The sequence below is a fragment of the Salvelinus namaycush genome, chromosome 5 (assembly GCF_016432855.1).
Source record: "Salvelinus namaycush isolate Seneca chromosome 5, SaNama_1.0, whole genome shotgun sequence".
NCBI classification, from domain to species: domain Eukaryota; kingdom Metazoa; phylum Chordata; class Actinopteri; order Salmoniformes; family Salmonidae; genus Salvelinus; species Salvelinus namaycush.
In genome coordinates this window covers 74,217,209-74,241,783 of record NC_052311.1, presented here as the reverse complement: position 1 = coordinate 74,241,783, position 24,575 = coordinate 74,217,209, and the positions used below count along the sequence as shown (strand labels likewise).

The following is a 24,575-nucleotide window of genomic DNA, read 5'->3' as shown; positions in this document are numbered from 1 at the left end:
ACGCTCACATTTGGGGTTGTTGGGGTACCTGGAACGGATCCTGCCCAGGGAGCCGGGGATCAGGATGATGTCATCAACAGTGGACGGCATGTATGAGCTGAGGAACTCTGTCCTGTCACAGTGAGCCTCCTCCATACCTGAGGAACACATGTTCAGAACAGACTTTAAATCACTGCAGAATGAAGAAGAAGAAGGTGATCTGATTGTCCACAGAGAGACAGGGACATCGTCTAGAGCACGTGTCACACTCATTCCATGGAGGGCCGAGAGTCTGAGGGTTTTCGCTCCTGCCTTGTACTTGATTGATGAATTGAGGTCACGAATTAGTAAAGAACTCCCCTCACCTGGTTGTCTAGGTCTGAAATGAAAGGAGAAAACTAAAACCTGCAGACACTAAGCCCTCCATGGAATGAGTTTGTCACCCCCGGTCTAGAGGTGTGCGGATGTATTCATCCCGCCCACGTCCCTAGCTTTTTATACCGCATCCGCCCACACCCGCTGGCTTTCTGTCCGACTCCCACCCGCTGGCTTTCTGTCCGACTCCCACCCGCTGGCTTTCTGTCCGACTCCCACCCGCTGGCTTTCTGTCCGACTCCCACCCGCTGGCTTTCTGTCCGACTCCCACCCGCTAACGCAAGAACTGGTCCCGATCCCAACCGCAATACTGCGATGTTATTTTAGGCGTATGTGATGACTCAGCTGACTTGTGCGCCCTGTAGGACATATCAAAATGCGCAGAAATAACCTAAGAAATAGGTTAAATTATCAGAGATTCTCACGTGGACCAAGATATTCTCACGTAGCCCATTATATTAGGCTATCGGTATTACTGGGCTATATCAGCCAATAGGCTTGACGTATCGTTATTACTGGGCTATATCAGCCAATAGGCTTGACGTATCGGTATTACTGGGCTATATCAGCCAATAGACTAGACGTATCGGTATTACTGGGCTATATCAGCCAATAGACTAGACGTATCGGTATTACTGGGCTATATCAGCCAATAGACTAGACGTATCGGTATTACTGGGCTATATCAGCCAATAGACTAGACGTATCGGTATTACTGGGCTATATCAGCCAATAGACTAGACGTATCGGTATTACTGGGCTATATCAGCCAATAGACTAGACGTATCGGTATTACTGGGCTATATCAGCCAATAGACTAGACGTATCGGTATTACTGGGCTATATCAGCCAATAGACTAGACGTATCGGTATTACTGGGCTATATCAGCCAATAGGCTTGACGTATCGGTATTACTGGGCTATATCAGCCAATAGGCTTGACGTATCGGTATTACTGGGCTATATCAGCCAATAGACTAGACGTATCGGTATTACTGGGCTATATCAGCCAATAGGCTTGACGTATCGGTATTACTGGGCTATATCAGCCAATAGGCTTGACGTATCGGTATTACTGGGCTATATCAGCCAATAGACTAGACGTATCGGTATTACTGGGCTATATCAGCCAATAGGCTTGACGTATCGGTATTACTGGGCTATATCAGCCAATAGGCTTGACGTATCGGTATTACTGGGCTATATCAGCCAATAGACTAGACGTATCGGTATTACTGGGCTATATCAGCCAATAGGCTTGACGTATCGGTATTACTGGGCTATATCAGCCAATAGACTAGACGTATCGGTATTACTGGGCTATATCAGCCAATAGACTAGACGTATCGGTATTACTGGGCTATATCAGCCAATAGACTAGACGTATCGGTATTACTGGGCTATATCAGCCAATAGACTAGAGGTATCGGTATTACTGGGCTATATCAGCCAATAGACTAGACGTATCGGTATTACTGGGCTATATCAGCCAATAGACTAGACGTATCGGTATTACTGGGCTATATCAGCCAATAGACTAGACGTATCGGTATTACTGGGCTATATCAGCCAATAGACTAGACGTATCGGTATTACTGGGCTATATCAGCCAATAGACTAGACGTATCTGTATTACTGGGCTATATCAGCCAATAGACGAGACGTACTTTGAAGAGACCTGAGCTGGAGAGACTTTCTCTAGAGCTACGTTTTATTACCTCCCTTTTAGGAGTGGGACGATTTTCAGACAGGGACTAATATGAGTGATCAATATTTATTTAGGAGTGGGACGATTTTCAGACGGAGACTAATATGAGTGATCAATATTTATTCATAGGCAATGTAGTAAACTACAGCCTAATGATATTTAGGAAGTACATTTCCTCGGAAAGATAACTGATACGTGATTCTCCCCCCGGCGTGTGTATTGACTAGGTAGAGTTAGTGTGTATTGACTAGGTAGAGTTAGTGTGTAGGTAGAGTTAGTGTGTATTGACTAGGTAGAGTTAGTGTGTATTGACTAGGTAGAGTTAGTGTGTATTGACTAGGTAGAGTTAGTGTGTATTGACTAGGTAGAGTTAGTGTGTATTGACTAGGTAGAGTTAGTGTGTATTGACTAGGTAGAGTTAGTGTGTATTGACTAGGTAGAGTTAGTGTGTATTGACTAGGTAGAGTTAGTGTGTATTGACTAGGTAGAGTTAGTGTGTGTTTACTAGGTAGAGTTAGTGTGTATTGACTAGGTAGAGTTAGTGTGTATTGACTAGGTAGAGTTAGTGTGTATTGACTAGGTAGAGTTAGTGTGTATTGACTAGGTAGAGTTAGTGTGTATTGACTAGGTAGAGTTAGTGTGTATTGACTAGGTAGAGTTAGTGTGTATTGACTAGGTAGAGTTAGTGTTTATTGACTAGGTAGAGTTAGTGTGTATTGACTAGGTAGAGTTAGTGTGTATTGACTAGGTAGAGTTAGTGTGTATTGACTAGGTAGAGTTAGTGTGTATTGACTAGGTAGAGTTAGTGTGTATTGACTAGGTAGAGTTAGTGTGTATTGACTAGGTAGAGTTAGTGTGTATTGACTAGGTAGAGTTAGTGTGTATTGACTAGGTAGAGTTAGTGTGTATTGACTAGGTAGAGTTAGTGTGTATTGACTAGGTAGAGTTAGTGTGTATTGACTAGGTAGAGTTAGTGTGTATTGACTAGGTAGAGTTAGTGTGTATTGACTAGGTAGAGTTAGTGTGTGTATTGACTAGGTAGAGTTGGTGTGTGTTGACTAGGGTTAGGGGTCAGGGGTCAAGGCGGTTGTGCAGCAGTACCGTGATCTCCCACCATGATGATGTTGACACATCGGTGGAGTTTCATCTGTTTCAGGCCGTCCATCAGCTGACCAATGATCTTATCAATCTCCTTCAGAGGGTTGTTCAGCTGCAGCACAGAATACACTGATCAATATTCACACAGCGATCACAACGATCAGGGGATATCATAGAAGTATTGATCCCTATACAGATCATCAAAATACCTAATCATTATTAGACATTAAACATAACACAATCAGCAGCAGTAAGATAACGTGGAGGCTATATACAGGGTGTTACGGTACAGAGTCAATGTGGAGGCTATATACAGGGTGTTACGGTACAGAGTCAATGTGGAGGCTATATACAGGGTGTTACGGTACAGAGTCAATGTGGAGGCTATATACAGGGGGTACCGGTACAGAGTCAATGTGGAGGCTATATACAGGGGGTATTGGTACAGAGTCAATGTGGAGGCTATATACAGGGGGTACCGGTACAGAGTCAATGTGGAAGCTATATACAGGGGGTACCGGTACAGAGTCAATGTGGAGGCTATATACAGGGGGTATTGGTACAGAGTCAATGTGGAGGCTATATACAGGGGGTACCGGTACAGAGTCAATGTGGAGGCTATATACAGGGGGTATTGGTACAGAGTCAATGTGGAGGCTATATACAGGGGGTACCGGTACCGAGTCAATGTGGAGGCTATATACAGGGGGTATTGGTACAGAGTCAATGTGGAGGCTATATACAGGGGGTACCGGTACAGAGTCAATGTGGAGGCTATATACAGGGGGTACCATACAGAGTCAATGTGGAGGCTATATACAGGGGGTACCATACAGAGTCAATGTGGAGGCTATATACAGGGGGTATTGGTACAGAGTCAATGTGGAGGCTAAATACAGGGGGTACCGGTACAGAGTCAATGTGGAGGCTATATACAGGGGGTACCGGTACAGAGTCAATGTGGAAGCTATATACAGGGGGTATTGGTACAGAGTCAATGTGGAGGCTATATACAGGGGGTATTGGTACAGAGTCAATGTGGAGGCTATATACAGGGGGTACCGGTACAGAGTCAATGTGGAGGCTATATACAGGGGGTACCGGTACAGAGTCAATGTGGAGGCTATATACAGGGGGTATTGGTACAGAGTCAATGTGGAGGCTATATACAGGGGGTACCGGTACAGAGTCAATGTGGAGGCTATATACAGGGGGTACCGGTACAGAGTCAATGTGGAGGCTATATACAGGGGGTATTGGTACAGAGTCAATGTGGAGGCTATATACAGGGGGTACCGGTACAGAGTCAATGTGGAGGCTATATACAGGGGGTATTGGTACAGAGTCAATGTGGAGGCTATATACAGGGGGTACCGGTACAGAGTCAATGTGGAGGCTATATACAGGGGGTACCGGTACAGAGTCAATGTGGAGGCTATATACAGGGGGTATTGGTACAGAGTCAATGTGGAGGCTATATACAGGGGGTACCGGTACAGAGTCAATGTGGAGGCTATATACAGGGGGTATTGGTACAGAGTCAATGTGGAGGCTATATACAGGGGGTACCGGTACAGAGTCAATGTGGAGGCTATATACAGGGTGTATTGGTACAGAGTCAATGTGGAGGCTATATACAGGGTGTACCGGTACAGAGTCAATGTGGAGGCTATATACAGGGGGTACCGGTACAGAGTCAATGTGGAGGCTATATACAGGGGGTACCATACAGAGTCAATGTGGAGGCTATATACAGGGGGTATTGGTACAGAGTCAATGTGGAGGCTATATACAGGGGCTACCGGTACAGAGTCAATGTGGAGGCTATATACAGGGGGTACCGGTACAGAGTCAATGTGGAGGCTATATACAGGGGGTACCATACAGAGTCAATGTGGAGGCTATATACAGGGTGTTACGGTACAGAGTCAATGTGGAGGCTATATACAGGGGGTATTGGTACAGAGTCAATGTGGAGGCTATATACAGGGGGTATTGGTACAGAGTCAATGTGGAGGCTATATACAGGGGGTATTGGTACAGAGTCAATGTGGAGGCTATATACAGGGGGTACCGGTACAGAGTCAATGTGCGGTGCCCACTGCTGCTGTTAAATGATTTGTTACTTTTATTTTCAATTTTTTACTTAACACTTATTTTTCTTAATACAACCGAATACAACCTACCTTACAGTGAAATGCTTACTTACAAGCCCTTAACCAACAATGCTTTATTAGTAGTGAGTGCTGCTATAGTGAGAGCTGCTGTTGTGAGTGCTGCTATAGTGAGTGCTGCTGTAGTGAGTGCTGCTGTAGTGAGTGCTGCTGTAGTGAGTGCTGCTGTAGTGAGTGCTGCTGTAGTGAGTGCTGCTGTAGTGAGTGCAGCTGTAGTGAGTGCTGCTGTAGTGAGTGCTGCTGTAGTGAGTGCAGCTGTAGTGAGTGCAGCTGTAGTGAGTGCAGCTGTAGTGAGTGCAGCTATAGTGAGTGCTGCTGTAGTGAGTGCTGCTATAGTGAGTGCTGCTATAGTGAGTGCTGCTATAGTGAGTACTGCTATAGTGAGTGCTGCTATAGTGAGTGCTGCTATAGTGAGTGCTGCTATAGTGAGTGCTGCTGTAGTGAGTGCTGCTGTAGTGAGTGCTGCTGTAGTGAGTGCTGCTGTAGTGAGTGCTGCTGTAGTGAGTGCTGCTGTAGTGAGTGCTGCTATAGTGAGTGCTGCTGTAGTGAGTGCTGCTGTAGTGAGTGCTGCTGTAGTGAGTGCTGCTATAGTGAGTGCTGCTGTAGTGAGTGCTGCTATAGTGAGTGCTGCTATAGTGAGTGCTGCTATAGTGAGTGCTGCTATAGTGAGTGCTGCTGTAGTGAGTGCTGTTGTAGTGAGTGCTGCTGTAGTGAGTGCTGCTGTATTGAGTGCTGCTATAGTGAGTGCTGTTGTAGTGAGTGCTGCTATAGTGAGTGCTGCTGTAGTGAGTGCTGCTTAACACATGCTCAGGTACCGGTAGTCTGGACCACAACCGTCTCTCCCCCTCAGATTCAGCCCTAGACCCAGCACCTAGACCCAGCACCTAGACCCAGCCTCCAGCCTCCAGCCCCCAGCCTCCAGCCCCCAGCCCCCAGCCCCCAGCTCACCTCAGTGCTCATGGGCCCCATCTTGTGGCCAAACGTATCTGGCTGCTCGGAGTGCATGGCGTAAACATACGGCCTGAAACAACACAGGTGGAAGGGAATCTTAGATTGGCCATGTGTACACTATACCACCCCCAGGGCTCAAATACAGGGCTAGGATATGCGAGCAAAGTTACTCAAAGTCAGATGGAGATTGCTGCTAAGCATAGAGCGGCCATCTTGGATGCATGTAGAGGAAGGGTTTCACTGCTGGTATATCATTGCAGATAGTAACAGCCTAAAGAAGAGAATTAAAGAAGCTGATTTACCTCTCTCCGTCTGGCAGGTGAAGCCATTGTAGCATGGTCAGGACTCTCCTCTCCAACGGGATGGAACTGGAAAGACACATCAGATGAGTTCATTATATGGAGGACAAAATGGAGTTCACAAAGAAATGTCTGGGGTGCTGTGTATCAATGTTTAACAGGCCTATATAGTCCTGGGTTACACCAGATTAGAACCACTGAAGACATTATAACAGGCCTATATAGTCCTGGGGTACACCAGATTAGAACCACTGAAGACATTATAACAGGCCTATATAGTCCTGGGGTACACCAGATTAGAACCACTAAAGACATTATAACAGGCCAATATAGTGCTGGGGTACACCAGATTAGAACCACTAAAGACATTATAACAGGCCTATATAGTCCTGGGGTACACCAGATTAGAACCACTAAAGACATTATAACAGGCCTATATAGTCCTGGGGTACACCAGATTAGAACCCCTAAATACATTATAACAGGCCTATATAGTCCTGGGGTCCACCAGATTAGAACCCCTAAAGACATTATAACAGGCCTATATAGTCCTGGGGTACACCAGATTAGAACCCCTAAAGACATTATAACAGGCCTATATAGTCCTGGGGTACACCAGATTAGAACCATTAAAGACATTATAACAGGCCTATATAGTCCTGGGGTACACCAGATTAGAACCCCTAAAGACATAACAGGCCTATATAGTCCTGGGGTACACCAGATTAGAACCATTAAAGACATTATAACAGGCCTATATAGTCCTGGGGTACACCAGATTAGAACCACTAAAGACATTATAACAGGCCTATATAGTCCTGGGGTACACCAGATTAGAACCACTAAAGACATTATAACAGGCCTATATAGTCCTGGGGTACACCAGATTAGAACCACTAAAGACATTATAACAGGCCTATATAGTCCTGGGGTCCACCAGATTAGAACCACTAAAGACATTATAACAGGCCTATATAGTCCTGGGGTACACCAGATTAGAACCCCTAAAGACATTATAACAGGCCTATATAGTCCTGGGGTACACCAGATTAGAACCCATAAAGACATTATAACAGGCCTATATAGTCCTGGGGTACATCAGATTAGAACCACTAAAGACATTATAACAGGCCTATATAGTCCTGGGGTACACCAGATTAGAACCCCTAAAGACATTATAACAGGCCTATATAGTCCTGGGGTACACCAGATTAGAACCCCTAAAGACATTATAACAGGCCTATATAGTCCTGGGGTACACCAGATTAGAACCACTAAAGACATTATAACAGGCCTATATAGTCCTGGGGTACACCAGATTAGAACCACTAAAGACATAACAGGCCTATATAGTCCTGGGGTCCACCAGATTAGAACCACTAAAGACATTATAACAGGCCTATATAGTCCTGGGGTACACCAGATTAGAACCCCTAAAGACATTATAACAGGCCTATATAGTCCTGGGGTACACCAGATTAGAACCCCTAAAGAAATTATAACAGGCCTATATTGTCCTGGGGTACATCAGATTAGAACCACTAAAGACATTATAACAGGCCTATATAGTCCTGGGGTACACCAGATTAGAACCCCTAAAGACATTATAACAGGCCTATATAGTCCTGGGTACACCAGATTAGAACCCCTAAAGACATTATAACAGGCCTATATAGTCCTGGGGTACATCAGATTAGAACCACTAAAGACATTATAACAGGCCTATATAGTCCTGGGGTACACCAGATTAGAACCCCTAAAGACATTATAACAGGCCTATATAGTCCTGGGGTACACCAGATTAGAACCCCTAAAGACATTATAACAGGCCTATATAGTCCTGGGGTACACCAGATTAGAACCACTAAAGACATTATAACAGGCCTATATAGTCCTGGGGTACACCAGATTAGAACCACTAAAGACATTATAACAGGCCTATATAGTCCTGGGGTACACCAGATTAGAACCACTAAAGACATTATAACAGGCCTATATAGTCCTGGGGTACACCAGATTAGAACCACTAAAGACATTATAACAGGCCTATATAGTCCTGGGGTACACCAGATTAGAACCACTAAAGACATTATAACAGGCCTATATAGTCCTGGGGTACACCAGATTAGAACCACTAAAGACATTATAACAGGCCTATATAGTCCTAGGGTACACCAGATTAGAACCACTAAAGACATTATAACAGGCCTATATAGTCCTGGGGTACATCAGATTAGAACCACTAAAGACATTATAACAGGCCTATATAGTCCTGGGGTACACCAGATTAGAACCACTAAAGACATTATAACAGGCCTATATAGTCCTGGGGTACACCAGATTAGAACCACTAAAGACATTATAACAGGCCTATATAGTCCTGGGGTACATCACTCTCCTTCCCCCCTGGAAGCCTTTGAACCTCAAAGCCTCCCCTCCTGTTCCTGTCTTGTAGAGCGGTGGGCCACCAGCAGACCTCCATCCTCCAGCCCACTAGGCACAGCTGCCAACCATCAACCCCAGGGTTTGCCTCTCTAACTGGGGCTTGACATGTGGGGGAGCTGGGCGGGGGGCCTGGGGGGTATGGAAGAGGGTGGAGCTTATCCCACTAAATCACTACAGGGGGGCTTCTCTTCTTCCCGACCCCTCTGGTGTTGGTTCAGACCTCCCTGGAGTTGGTCTTAACAGAGACCTCCACAAAGCTACAACTCCCCGTCATCTCCTCATTGGTTAAATAATACAGTCTTGTACTGTACTATAAAGTGACCCCCCTCCTCCTCCTCCTCCTCCCCCTCCTCCTCCTCCTCCTCCTCAGTGCCCTGGGCCTCCCTCAGGAAGTGCACCTTGAAATGCACTTTGTCACTGCTTTTGAAGGAGTCCCCCAGCTGGCCAAGGTCACATGCAGGCACCCCGCTTAATGTTAATAGGCCGATTTGAGTCAAATTGCTCTCAAAAACAGTTAGGTCTGTACGCCTCCGAACTGAGGTCTGCCTCAAAGACCTCTCTGTGTCTTATGAATGTGTGATGCATTGTGGGGGGTTTTAGCAGCCTGCATGCGTTAGTTTAGCCAGAGTACAACTAAACAAGAACATGTAGTTTCCAGACATCTCCAACTGAAATCCACAACAGTGTTATGACAATATAACAGCAGCACTTTGTTGTGTTTTGTCTGTGAGAGTAATGCTGAGCCACAAGTGCTTTTCTAGGTCCATTTCCGTTCGCTCATTTAAAAAAATATCACCGTTTTTCAATTTCAGTTTCAATATGATTATTTTTTTTACATTAAATGCATTGTGAAATAATGACATTACAAAAACAATTTAGCTTTTTAATGGAAATTTCCAAAGCCCAAAATAGTAAACATTAAATTTCCAAAACATTTAAATATTCCATTGTCTATGTCAGGTCTACATAGGGTAGACATCAATAAAAACAAATTAAATTACTATGAAATAATACAATATTTGTATATTACTTAGTATTTTTCATTCCTTAAAGTCATTATCTCATCTCTGCTAAGGCAGTAGCAACCAAGCAGACAGACCATCTAATGTTCTCTCTCGGTGTGTTGTGTACATTCATCTCTCATGCGGTCTGTGTGTATCTAACCTAATGTAGCAAGCATAAAAGAGTATCCATCTCTGCCTGACCCAGAAAAAACAGGTGCAATGGATTATGGTCAATATAGTTAATTACCACGTTTCTGTGCTTAACTAGGTTGAATATTTGCTTAATGAAAACTACATCTCCCTTCAACCCAGCATCCCACATAGTTCTTGATTTTTCTCATGAATGATTTTGATTTCTCCCTAGAGAAACAGCGCGTTGGCCTCACAAAACAAATGTACTAAATTGAATTCAAGTAATTGAATCGACGTTGATCAAATTAGTTGTTTAATAACGGAAAAAAATAACGAAATGTCAGTTAATCGCTAATCACTACTTGAGAATTCTGAGGAGAATATTGACAGGCTGTGAGGTGATAAAGTTTGTGGGACATAATATTTATGCATTGAGAAGAGGGGAATATGATACAAATGGCCTTGAACAGACATTTTTCAGATGTGGTGTAGAGAGAGGGGGGGGGAGCGAGAGAGGGGGGGGAGAGCGAGAGAGAGGGGTAGTCAGAGAGAGAGAGACAGAGAGACAGACAGCTAGACAGACAGCCAGACAGCCAGACAGCCAGACAGCCAGACAGCCAGACAGCCAGACAGACAGACAGACAGACAGACAGAGAGAGAGAGTGTGGGAGAGAGAGAGAGGGGGTGTGGGGGAGAGAGGGAGAGACTTACACAGGCCAGAAGAAAGTTCCAGCTTTCACCCCCTGCTTCACTGCTGTAATCCAGATCTAGGACAAGAATAAAAGTGAATATAACCACAGTAAATTGTCTTTAAACTGTGATATAAGACAATATCATTTATCATGTAATGGCATATAACACCTTCTTTAAGGACAATGGGAAAATCAATTTTCATCAACAAAGTCCTTCAAAAGCGTTTGCGACCTTAAACCACTACAGTACATTTGCAAGGCTGACGCCATTTCCAATCCAATGTCTCAACTTGAAATGGACAGTTATTACATTTAAACACTACTCACTAGTTTTACAACATTCATGCTCAAAGCCAAGTTAAACAGTCCCATATGAAAGGAGAGAGAGAGAGAGAGAGAGAGAGAGAGAGAGAGAGAGAGAGAGAGAGAGAGAGAGAGAGAGAGAGAGAGAGAGAGAGAGAGGAGAGAGAGAGAGAGAGAGAGAGAGAGAGAGAGAGAGAGAGAGAGAGAGAGAGAGAGAGAGAGAGAGAGAGAGAGAGGCAAACCTGGCCAGCTGTATGTAAGGCCATTACTGTGGAAATAGAACACAGATGCAGGCCTTCTAGAATGGGAGGGAGGGCTTCTAGAATGGGAGGGAGGGCTTCTAGAATGGGAGGGAGGGCTTCTAGAATGGGAGGGGGGGCTTCTAGAATGGGAGGGAGGGCTTCTAGAATGGGAGGGAGGGCTTCTAGAATGGGAGGGAGGGCTTCTAGAATGGGAGGGAGGGCTTTTAGAATGGGAGGGAGGGCTTCTAGAATGGGAGGGAGGGCTTCTAGAATGGCTTACAGTGCCTTTAGAAAATATTCATACCCCTTAACTTATTCCACATTTTGTTGTGTTACAGCCTGCATTAAAAAATAAATGGTCATCAATCTACACACAATATCCCATAATGACAAAGTGAAAACAGGTTTTTAGACATTTTATAAAATGTATTGAAAATTAAATACAGAAATATCTAATTTACACAAGTATTCACAGCCCTGAGTCAATACATGTTAGAATCACCTTTGGCAGCGATTACAGCTGTGTGTCTTTCTGGGTAAGTCTCTAAAAGCTTTGCACGCCTGGATTGTACAATATTTGCACAGTATTCAAGCTCTCAAGTTGGTTGTTGATCATTGCTAGACAGCCATTTTCTTGCCAAGTCTTGCCATAGATTTTCAAGCCGATTTGAGTCAAAACTTAGCCACTCAGGAACATTCAATGTCATCTTGGTGAGCAACTCCAGTGTATATTTTGCCTTGTGTTTTAAGTTACTGTCCTGCTGAAAAGTGAATTTGTCTCCCAGTGTCTGTTGGAAAGCAGACTGAACCAGATTTTCCTCTAGGATTTTGCCTGTGCTTAGCTCTATTCCGTTTATGTTTATCCTAAAAAACTCCCTAATCCTTGCCGATGACAAGCATACCCATAACATGATGCAACCACCACCATGCTTGAAAATACAGAGGTTGGTACTCAGTAATGTGTTGTATTGAATTTGCCCCAAACATAACGCTTTGTATTCAGGATATAAAGTTAATTTCTTTGCCACATTTTTTTACTTTAGTATCTTATTGCAAACAGTATGCATGTTTTGGAATATTTGTATTCTATACAGGCGTCCTTCTTTTCACTCTGTCATTTAAGTTAGTTTTGTGGAGTAACTACAATTTTGTAGATCCATCCTCAGTTTTCTCCTATCACAGCCATTAAACTCTGTAAGTGTTTTAAAGTCACCATTGGCCTCATGGTGAAATCCCTGAGTGGTTTCCTTCCTCTCCGGCAACTGAGTTAGACAGGACACCTGTATCTTTGTAGTGACTGGGTGTATTGATACGCCATCCAAAGTGTAATTAATAACTTCACCATGCTCAAAGGGATATTCAATGTCTGCTTTTTTATTTTTACCCATCTACCAATAGGTGCCCTTCTTTGCAAGGCATTGGAAAACCTCCCTGGTCTTTGTGGTTTAATCTGCTCAACTGAGGGACCTTACAGATAATTGTATTTGTGGGGTACAGAGATGAGGCAGTCATTCAAAAATCATGTTAAACACTATTATTGCACACAGAGTGAGTCCATGCAACTTATTATGTGACTTGTTAAGTAATTTATGCCATAACAAAGAGGTTAAATGCTTATTGACTCAAGACTTTTCAGCTTTTCATTTGTAATTCATTTGTAAAAACATAATTCCACTTTGACATTATGGGGTATTGTGTGGAAGGGCAGTGAAAAATAATCTAAATGTAATCCGTTTTAAATTCAGGCTGTAACACAACAACATGTGTACCAAGTGAAGGGGTGTGAATCCTTTCTGAAGGCGCAGTATGACTGAACCAGAGAACAGAGAGAGTAGGGGTGTGAATCCTTTCTGAAGGCGCAGTATGACTGAACCAGAGAACAGAGAGAGTAGGGGTGTGAATCCTTTCTGAAGGCGCAGTATGACTGAACCAGAGAACAGAGAGAGTAGGGGTGTGAGTCCTTTCTGAAGGCGCAGTATGACTGAACCAGAGAACAGAGAGAGTAGGGGTGTGAATCCTTTCTGAAGGCGCAGTATGACTGAACCAGAGAACAGAGAGAGTAGGGGTGTGAATCCTTTCTGAAGGCGCAGTATGACTGAACCAGAGAACAGAGAGAGTAGGGGTGTGAATCCTTTCTGAAGGCGCAGTATGACTGAACCAGAGAACAGAGAGAGTAGGCCTCACCGGCTGACCTCCCCACCAACGATGATTCAGCTTCTCTCGACCCCGCAGGTTAAAGTTGGCATCGAACACAGGGTCATGCATGGAGTTGCCAACGATGCCATGGGACTCAGGGTACAGGCCCTACAGGAGGTCAGGACTGAGGTGTTAACCCGTCGGGGCTGGATGTTACATTACATTACGGCAAAATTGAAGCTAAAATGTTCAGCTGAGTTCAGCAAGGAGGAAGACAGGGAAGAAAAAGGATGACTGACCAGTACGTACCGTTGCAAGAGTATAGAGATTGGGGAACGTTTTGGTGGGGTACACGGGTCTCATGTAAGGAGCATGGGTACCACAGGCTCCTACAGGTAAAAAGGCACAGACAGATATGATGTAATGGTACGGGCTCCCGAGTGGCGCAGCGGTCTAAGACACTGCATCTCAGTGCTAGAGGCGTCACTACAGACATCCTGGTTCGATTCTAGGATGTATCACAACCAGCCGTGATTGGGAGTCCTATAGGGCGGCACACAATTGGCCCAGCGTTGTCCGGGTTTGGCCGGGGTAGGCCTTCATTGTAAATAAGAATTTGTTCTTAACTGACTTGCCTAGTTAAATAAAGTTAAATAAAGTTTAATAAAGTGAATAAAGTGAATAAAGTTGAATAAAGTGAATAAAGTTAAATAAAGTTAAATAAAGTTGAATAAAGTGAATAAAGTTGAATAAAGTTGAATAAAGTTTAATAAAGTGAATAAAGTTGAATAAAGTGAATAAAGTTAAAGTTGAATAAAGTTGAATAAAGTTGAATAAAGTGAATAAAGTGAATAAAGTTGAATAAAGTGAATAAAGTGAATAAAGTTAAATAAAGTTTAATAAAGTGAATAAAGTTAAATAAAGCTTAATAAAGTGAATAAAGTTGAATAAAGTTGAATAAAGTGAATAAAGTTGAATAAAGTTGAATAAAGTGAATAAAGTTGAATAAAGTGAATAAAGTTGAATAAAGTTGAATAAAGTGAATAAAGTTGAATAAAGTGAATAAAGTTGAATAAAGTGAATAAAGTTTAATAAAGTGAATAAAGTGAATAAAGTTTAATAAAGTTGAATTAAAGTGAATAAAGTTAAAGTGAATAAAGTTAAAGTGAATAAAGTTGAATAAAGTTGAATAAAGTGAATAAAGTTAAATAAAGTGAATAAAGTTAAAGTTAAATAAAGTTGAATAAAGTTGAATAAAGTAGACCCAGTCAAATGAAGCCTTGTTATGGATGATTCATAACATCTTACTGAGTTTCTCGATGTTGGGGATCACTGTGCTTCCTCTCTTCATGTAGGAGGCTCTGAACCCATCCACTGACACCATGATGAGAGGGGGACGGACAAACCTGGGGACAAAAGATCATGACACGATCTCTGATGTTCTTACGTTTTTGTTGTGAATCGCTGTGAAATAGTTGTGAAAGGTTAAACAATTTTTTTTATTTTTATAAAAAGGTCTGAAGTGTGTGAATAGGATCTCTTACCCAGCCGGACATTCATGGGTTCTAATGTCTTCACAGTCATCCTGCAACCAAGTAGTGTCCCCTTCCAAAGAAAGTGGTCCAATTAAGAGTTAATGTGAGAGTTCAATGCAACCTTCCACTACCACTGTATAGGATACAGCCAGAGAGGTACACTACCGGTCAAAAGTTTTAGAACACCTTCTCATTCAAGGGTTTTTCTTTATTTTTACTATTTTCTACAATATCAAATAATAGTGAAGACATCAAAACTATGAAATAACACAGTTGTCATCAAGGCAAAGGGTGGCTATTTGAAGAATCTCAAATATAAAATATATTTTGATTTGTTTAACACTTTTTTGGTTACTACATGATTCCATATGTGTTATTTCATAGTTTTGATGTCTTCACTATTATTCTACAATGTAGAAAATAGTAAAAATAAAGAAAAACCCTTGAATGAGTAGGTGTTCTAAAGCTTTGGACCGGTAGTGGAAGTCATGACAACAACAGTCAGAAGGGTTGGCTAACGCACACGCAGCAGCAGTATCAGGTTGAGAGACATCTAGTATCAGTGTCTAACCTTTACAGAGAGTTCTGTAGTTGGTGCAGCAGTCTCCTTTGGCCAGACAGTCCTCAGAACAGTGACAGGCATTCTGGTCATTCCTGCTCTCTCCACAGCGCTCCTTACTGCACTCAAAACCTCCCTCTGGACACAATCAATCATTTAATCAATCAATTAATGAGAGAGGATGTTACATAGGTAACAAGGACCCATTAGAACTGCATCAGGCTGTAACATTCAACAATGAGTCAAGTTACCATAAGGTCATATACATGAGGTAGAAACTGACAGAGATGGTGAAGGTCATTAAGTATGAAGTCAAGTGTGTGTTCATTTTGAACCCTACATTGATGCAATACAACATACTGAACATTCTGGAACATGTACAACTTGGACTGGGGAGAGGGGTTGAACTGAGATGTAAGACCACCATGTTGAAGGAACATGAAAGGGAGCAGGGGGGGACCACCAACCCAGACAGACAGGCTGGCAGGCTTCAGGCTTACCTGTTCTCAAGCAGTGCTCATCAAAATCCTGGCAGCAGCTGTTATAGGTTTTACATAAGTTGTCACAGCGGCAGTTGGGAGGCTCAGCCTCGTCCAATTCAAAGCATCTGTTCTTGCAGGATCCTGACGTGCTGATCCACGGGGAGTCTGAGGGAGCTGGCAGAGAGAGAGAGAGAGACAACCATTAACAACTACTGAGGGAGATGAAAGGGAGAGAGAGAGAGAGAGAGAGACAACCATTAACCACGACTGAGGGAGCTGGCAGGGAGAGAGAGAGAGACAGAGAGAGAGGGAGAGAGAGAGAGAGAGAGAGAGAGAGACAACCGTTAATATCTACTGAGGGAGCTGTCAGGGAGAGAGAGAGAGACAACCGTTAATATCTACTGAGGGAGCTGTCAGGGAGAGAGAGACAACCGTTAATATCTACTGAGGGAGCTGGCAGGGAGAGAGAGAGACAACCGTTAATATCTACTGAGGGAGCTGTCAGGGAGAGAGAGAGAGACAACCGTTAATATCTACTGAGGGAGCTGTCAGGGAGAGAGAGAGAGACAACCGTTAATATCTACTGAGGGAGCTGTCAGGGAGAGAGAGAGAGACAACCGTTAATATCTACTGAGGGAGCTGTCAGAGAGAGAGAGAGAGACAACCGTTAATATCTACTGAGGGAGCTGTCAGAGAGAGAGAGAGAGACAACCGTTAATATCTACTGAGGGAGCTGTCAGAGAGAGAGAGAGAGAGAGAGAGAGATAGAGAAAAAACAATTCTCTACTACTCAACACTTCCCTGAGGTTGAGGAGAGGTACACTTCCCTGAGGTTGGGGAGAGGAACACTTCCCTGAGGTTGGGGAGAGGAACACTTCCCTGAGGTTGGGGAGAGGAGGTCTTCCCTGAGGTTGGGGAGAGGAACACTTCCCTGAGGTTGGGGAGAGGAACACTTCCCTGAAGTTGGGGAGAGGAACACTTCCCTGCGGTTGGGGAGAGGAACACTTCCCTGAGGTTGGGGAGAGGAACACTTCCCTGAGGTTGGGGAGAGGCACACTTCTCTGAGGTTGGGGAGAGGAACACTTCCCTGAGGTTGGGGAGAGGAACACTTCCCTGAGGTTGGGGAGAGGAAGTCTTCCCTGAGGTTGGGGAGAGGGACTCTTCCCTGAGGTTGGGGAGAGGAACACTTCCCTGAGGTTGGGGAGAGGAACTCTTCCCTGAGGTTGGGGAGAGGAGGTCTTCCCTGAAGTTGGGGAGAGGAAGTCTTCCCTGAGGTTGGGGAGAGGAACACTTCTCTGAGGTTGGGGAGAGGACCACTTCTCTGAGGTTGGGGAGAGGACCACTTCCCTGAGGTTGGGGAGAGGAACACTTCCCTGAAGTTGGGGAGAGGACCACTTCCCTGAGGCTGGGGAGAGGAACACTTCCCTGAGGCTGGGGAGAGGAACACTTCCCTGAGGTTGGGGAGAGGAGGTCTTCCCTGAGGCTGGGGAGAGGACCACCTCCCTGAGGTTGGGGAGAGGAACACTTCCCTGAAGTTGGGGAGAGAAACACTTCCCTGAAGTTGGGGAGAGAAACACTTCCCTGAGGTTGGGGAGAGAAACACTTCCCTGAGGTTGGGGAGAGGAACTCTTCCCTGAGGTTGGGGAGAGGAACACTTCCCTGAGGTTGGGGAGAGGAACACCTCCCTGAGGTTGGGGAGAGGAACACCTCCCTGAGGTTGGGGAGAGGAACACCTCCCTGAGGTTGGGGAGAGGAACACTTCCCTGAGGTTGGGGAGAGGAACACCTCCCTGAAGTTGGGGAGAGGAACACTTCCCTGAGGTTGGGGAGAGGAACACTTCCCTGAGGTTGGGGAGAGGAACTCTTCCCTGAGGTTGGGGAGAGGAACACTTCCCTGAGGCTGGGGAGAGGAACACTTCCCTGAGGTTGGGGAGAGGAACACTTCCCTGAGGTTGGGGAGAGGAACACTTCCCTGAGGTTGGGGAGAGGAACACTTCCCTGAGGTTGGGGAGAGGAACACTTCCCTGAGGTTGGGGAGAGGAACACCTCCCTGAGGTTGGGGAGAGGAACTCTTCCCTGAGGTTGGGGAGAGGAACACTTCCCTGAGGTTGGGGAGAGGAACACTTCCCTGAGGTTGGGGAGAGGAACACTTCCCTGAAGTTGGGGAGAGGAACACTTCCCTGAAGTTGGGGAGAGGAACACTTCCCTGAGGTTGGGGAGAGGAACACTTCCCTGAGGTTGGGGAGAGGAAGTCTTCCCTGAAGTTGGGGAGAGGAGGTCTTCCCTGAGGTTGGGGAGAGGAGGTCTTCCCTGAGGTTGGGGAGAGGCACACTTCTCTGAGGTTGGGGAGAGGAACTCTTCCCTGAGGTTGGGGAGAGGAACACTTCCCTGAGGTTGGGGAGAGGAACACTTCCCTGAGGTTGGGGAGAGGAACACTTCCCTGAGGTTGGGGAGAGGAACACTTCCCTGAGGTTGGGGAGAGGAACACTTCCCTGAGGTTGGGGAGAGGAACACTTCCCTGAGGTTGGGGAGAGGAACACTTCCCTGAGGTTGGGGAGAGGAACACTTCCCTGAGGTTGGAGAGAGGAACACTTCCCTGAGGTTGGGGAGAGGAACACTTCCCTGAGGTTGGGGAGAGGAAGTCTTCCCTGAGGTTGGGGAGAGGAACAGAGGGGACCAAGCCAGTGTAACATACAGTACATAGTAAGATGTTCCTTGTGGATTCAGGAACAAACCTCCAGCAGGAAAACCTGGCCAACACCAGGAGAAGCACGTGGAAGAATTCTGTTAAGATTCAAACTCAGTTTACTGCACAGGAATAGCTGTATGAGTTAAGGCATATAACTAATCATTGACTTGATGTCAAACCCATTCCAGACACAGTGAATGAACTGAATGAAAGGAAACAAACTACCTGTGAAAGAAAGATTACAATGTCTTTTCACAGCTGTGCAGTGGGATCTTTGGCAAGTTTCCCTACAGTATAATTCAAATCTCTGAGTTTTGACACGCAGACCAGGTCAGAAAATGTGGAGCACGGCTGAACAGCTCACGTGATATTGACACAAGGTAGAGGCCGAGCAAACAAACCCCAAATATACACCAACAGGCCAATCACTCGTGAAAAAGGACAACAGTAATCGTTTGTTACATTTAAACACTCTTTGCTTATTAGTTCTGTGTACACTGGCAGACAGATCTGATAGAAAATGATCTGCAAATAAACTGCATTTTGAATTCCATCGCTACAGTTACCTAAGGGAACATAGTACGTTCCACATAATGTATGTTACTCATGTTAAAGCAGTGGATTCCATCGCTACAGTTACCTAAGGAAACATAGTAAGTTCCATATAATGTATGTTACTCATGTTTAAAGCAGTGGATTCCATCGCTACAGTTACCTAAGGAAACATAGTACGTTCCACATAATGTATGTTACTCATGTTTAAAGCAGTGGATTCCATCGCTACAGTTACCTAAGGGAACATAGTAAGTTCCACATAATGTATGTTACTCATGTTTAAAGCAGTGGATTCCATGTTAGTCTACAGACTGTAGAATGATTGATTGCTTTGCCCCCTAAGTCAGTTTAAGATTTAGTTTAATGCTTCTGGAATCAAAAGACAGTTTTCTGTCCGACTTGTTTAAAATGGCAAAAGGAAAGTTTGTTTTATATACATTTACAGCCAAAATACATAAAGGCTTTTTCAAAATATACTGTAAAGCTTATTTTGGTAACTAAATTACAGAGAAAATGATTCTGCTGTGCTTGCAGTATACCATGCATAACACCTTGTCCCAATACGTCATTATACACTTAAAAAAAATTTTTTTTAAAACAATGCACTCACTGTAATAGACAACAATAATACCCATCAACTATTGTCAGAGAGGGAGAGAGAGAAAGGGAGAGATGGTAGTCCCCAAAAATATCTATATTTTATGCAAAACAGTTGTCCAATCTTGCTTACTGTCTGTCCTTGATGAAGCAGCCTCCTCTACAGACCTTTCGGGACGGTCATAAACATACCCCGAGCAGAAACCCGAACCACAGACGATGGAGAGGACACAGCACATCTTTGAAAATGAATGAAACAACAGATAAATTCTACAATTCTACAAAAGATTGTCACATAAAATGAAACGTGAAACACATAGGAGGCGATGACGACAAGTCTCCCACAATAACTATAGCGGAGCATGCCAGAACAACCCAGGTATTGTCTCTTGAACATCCGACATTGTAATATCACAGAGTTTTCTAAACCATCTTTGGTCATTTCCATCATACCTGTTTAAATGATATCTTATATTTCCCCATTATGTCAGTTCCGTCCTACAGAATGCATGTGTTTATCGCAGTGGTCCCTATTCGGTCCGTTACCGTGCGTCCTGACTGCACCCCGGCTATCACCAAGACTGAGCGCAAGAACGGTGTGGTGGCCAAGTTTTGTGATTTCAGATGAACACCTGTTCACGGTGCCAAAGGGCGCCTCCTTCCAGCTCTCAATACAATGAATCAAGTAAAAGTGCTTATGCTGCCGTTTAATGTTACTGCGCGCAGTGCGCGGTAGGATACTAAACGCAAGTGGAGACCACCCCGGTGAATGCATAACAATACCCTTTGATACTTTTCAAATCGGTCGCCACTTTGAAATGATCATCATCATCCCCTTGTACTGCAAATGATTTAGAAAACAAAAGGAGAGTAAAACCTCCTTGCTGAAAGCCCTGAAAACTTCTGAGAACCAGTAATAAACGCATAATAGTCATGGTAACCTATATGCAAAACATAACAAGTTCTCATTGTAAAACGGAAAGGGACAAAGAGCTTTTGCATGGATCATAAATCCTTACAGAACCAATTTCCAAAGAACCATGATTCTCTGCCGAGTGCTGCCTGCCCCTAGTCTGCTCTAGACTGGACTGAGTTACCCTAACTAACCCTGGTTCTAACACTGGACTGAGTTACCAGAACTAACCCTGGTTCTAACACTGGACTGAGTTACCAGAACTAACCCCGGTTCTAACCCTGGACTGAGTTACCATAACTAACCCTGGACTGAGTTACACCCTAACTAACCCTGGTTCTAACACTGGACTGAGTTACCATAACTAACCCCGGTTCTAACACTGGACTGAGTTACCATAACTAACCCCGGTTCTAACACTGGACTGAGTTACCAGAACTAACCCCGGTTCTAACACTGGACTGAGTTACCAGAACTAACCCCGGTTCTAACACTGAACTGAGTTACCATAACTAACCCTGGTTCTAACACTGGACTGAGTTACCATAACTAACCCTGGTTCTAACACTGGACTGAGTTACCCTAACTAACCCTGGTTCTAACACTGGACTGAGTTACCCTAACTAACCCTGGTTCTAACACTAGACTGAGTTACCAGAACTAACCCTGGTTCTAACACTGGACGACTGAGTTACCCTAACTAACCCTGGTTCTAACACTGGACTGAGTTACCCTAACTAACCCTGGTTCTAACACTGGACTGAGTTACCCTAACTAACCCTGGTTCTAACACTGGACTGAGTTACCCTAACTAACCCTGGTTCTAACACTAGACTGAGTTACCCTAACTAACCCTGGTTCTAACACTGGACTGAGTTACCAGAACTAACCCTGGTTCTAACACTGGACGACTGAGTTACCCTAACTAACCCTGGTTCTAACACTGGACTGAGTTACCATAACTAACCCTGGTTCTAACACTGGACTGAGTTACCCTAACTAACCCTGGTTCTAACACTAGACTGAGTTACCAGAACTAACCCTGGTTCTAACACTGGACGACTGAGTTACCCTAACTAACCCTGGTTCTAACACTGGACTGAGTTACCCTAACTAACCCTGGTTCTAACACTGGACTGAGTTACCCTAACTAACCCTGGTTCTAACACTAGACTGAGTTACCCTAACTAACCCTGGTTCTAACACTGGACTGAGTTACCCTAACTAACCCTGGTTCTAACACTGGACTGAGTTACCCTAACTAACCGTGGTTCTAACACTAGACTGAGTTACCAGAACTAACCCTGGTACTAACACTGGACTGAGTTACCATAACTAACCCTGGACTGAGTTACCATAACTAACCCTGGTTCTAACCCTGGACTGAGTTACCAGAACTAACCCTGGTTCTAACACTGGACTGAGTTACCAGAACTAACCCTGGTTCTAACACTGGACTGAGTTACCATAACTAACCCTGGTTCTAACACTAGACTGAGTTACCATAACTAACCCTGGTTCTAACACTGGACTGAGTTTTACCATAACTAACCCTGGTTCTAACACTAGACTGAGTTACCATAACTAACCCTGGTTCTAACACTGGACTGAGTTACACCCTAACTAACCCTGGTTCTAACACTGGACTGAGTTACCAGAACTAACCCTGGTTCTAACACTGGACTGAGTTACCATAACTAACCCTGGTTCTAACACTGGACTGAGTTACCATAACTAACCCTGGTTCTAACACTGGACTGAGTTACACCCTAACTAACCCTGGTTCTAACACTGGACTGAGTTACCAGAACTAACCCTGGTTCTAACACTGGACTGAGTTACACCCTAACTAACCCTGGTTCTAACCCTGGACTGAGTTACCAGAACTAACCCTGGTTCTAACACTGGACTGAGTTACCAGAACTAACCCTGGTTCTAACACTGGACTGAGTTACCAGAACTAACCCTGGTTCTAACACTGGACTGAGTTACCAGAACTAACCCTGGTTCTAACACTGGACTGAGTTACACCCTAACTAACCCTGGTTCTAACACTGGACTGAGTTACCAGAACTAACCCTGGTTCTAACACTGGACTGAGTTACACCCTAACTAACCCTGGTTCTAACCCTGGACTGAGTTACCAGAACTAACCCTGGTTCTAACACTGGACTGAGTTACCAGAACTAACCCTGGTTCTAACACTGGACTGAGTTACCAGAACTAACCCTGGTTCTAACACTGGACTGAGTTACCAGAACTAACCCTGGTTCTAACACTGGACTGAGTTACACCCTAACTAACCCTGGTTCTAACCCTGGACTGAGTTACCAGAACTAACCCTGGTTCTAACACTGGACTGAGTTACCAGAACTAACCCTGGTTCTAACACTGGACTGAGTTACCATAACTAACCCTGGTTCTAACCCTGGACTGAGTTACCATAACTAACCCTGGTTCTAACCCTGGAGTGAGTTTTACCATAACTAACCCTGGTGCTTTCTGCGTCCAGGACAGACCACACAGGATTTGGCAGAGTCAGTGGAGGACTGGAGCGCCATTGGTTTGTTGCCAATACATATGTTTGTTTTGCCATCCAGGGTTTGATGAGGGAAACAATAAAACAAATATAAAAATGTATATTGTTGCAGATATGGGAACATTCCAGAGTAGATTATGTTCAATCTGACAAGAATATGATTACTGAGTTCAAATGGAAACAGAGAAAACATGACAAGAAACTCACCAATAGGGACATGTGAGGAGTTCAGGTCAGGAACCAGAGCACTGAAAGTTGTTACTGGGCCGGGCAGTGAGGTAGTCGTTACTGGGCCGGGCAGTGAGGTAGTTGTTACTGGGCCGGGCAGTGAGGAAGTCGTTACTGGGCCGGGCAGTGAGGAAGTCGTTACTGTTACTGGGCCGGGCAGTGAGGTAGTCGTTACTGGGCCGGGCAGTGAGGTAGTCGTTACTGTTACTGGGCCGGCAGTGAGGTAGTCGTTACTGGGCCGGGCAGTGAGGTAGTCGTTACTGGGCCGGGCAGTGAGGTAGTCGTTACTGGGCCGGGCAGTGAGGTAGTCGTCACTGGGCCGGGCAGTGAGGTAGTCGTTACTGGGCCGGCAGTGAGGTAGTCGTTACTGGGGCCGGCAGTGAGGTAGTCGTTACTGGGGCCGGCAGTGAGGTAGTCGTTACTGGGGCCGGCAGTGAGGTAGTCGTTACTGGGGCCGGCAGTGAGGTAGTCGTTACTGGACCGGGCAGTGAGGTAGTCGTTACTGGGCCGGGCAGTGAGGTAGTCGTTACTGGGCCGGGCAGTGAGGTAGTCGTTACTGGGCCAGGCAGTGAGGTAGTCGTTACTGGGCCAGGCAGTGAGGTAGTCGTTACTAGGCCGGCAGTGAGGTAGTCGTTACTGGGCCGGGCAGTGAGGTAGTCGTTACTGGGCCGGGCAGTGAGGTAGTCGTTACTGGGCCGGGCAGCGAGGTAGTCGTTACTGGGCCGGGCAGCGAGGTAGTCGTTACTGGGCCGGGCAGCGAGGTAGTCGTTACTGGGCCTGCAGTGAGGTAGTCGTTACTGGGCCGGGCAGTGAGGTAGTCGTTACTGGGCCGGCAGTGAGGTAGTCGTTACTGGGCCGGGCAGTGAGGTAGTCGTTACTGGGCCGGGCAGTGAGGTAGTCGTTACTGGGCCGGGCAGTGAGGTAGTCGTTACTGGGCCGGC

The 24,575-nt window shown here is 45.0% G+C and overlaps 1 protein-coding gene across 3 annotated transcripts in view; it reads right to left on the bottom strand.

Annotated features, from left to right (window-relative positions):
* The window catches only part of enpp2 (ectonucleotide pyrophosphatase/phosphodiesterase 2), a 48,753-nt gene extending 28,143 nt beyond the window's left edge, over positions 1-20,610 (bottom strand). The window contains exons 1-13 of one of the 3 annotated variants that reach the window (XM_038995213.1): positions 20,408-20,610; positions 20,088-20,193; positions 16,133-16,288; positions 15,645-15,770; positions 15,083-15,143; positions 14,847-14,944; positions 13,848-13,927; positions 13,587-13,706; positions 10,877-10,932; positions 6,588-6,653; positions 6,283-6,355; positions 3,164-3,272; positions 9-137 (exon numbers count right to left, since the gene is read on the bottom strand). In XM_038995213.1, the coding sequence (XP_038851141.1) occupies positions 9-137; positions 3,164-3,272; positions 6,283-6,355; positions 6,588-6,653; positions 10,877-10,932; positions 13,587-13,706; positions 13,848-13,927; positions 14,847-14,944; positions 15,083-15,143; positions 15,645-15,770; positions 16,133-16,288; positions 20,088-20,193; positions 20,408-20,437 (1,210 nt within the window). In that variant the 5' untranslated portion in view covers positions 20,438-20,610. The remainder of the gene's footprint in view (positions 1-8; positions 138-3,163; positions 3,273-6,282; positions 6,356-6,587; positions 6,654-10,876; positions 10,933-13,586; positions 13,707-13,847; positions 13,928-14,846; positions 14,945-15,082; positions 15,144-15,644; positions 15,771-16,132; positions 16,289-20,087; positions 20,194-20,407) is intronic. The other 2 variants (XM_038995212.1, XM_038995214.1) reach the window with 2 other exon arrangements.
* Positions 20,611-24,575: the final 3,965 nt, after the last annotated feature.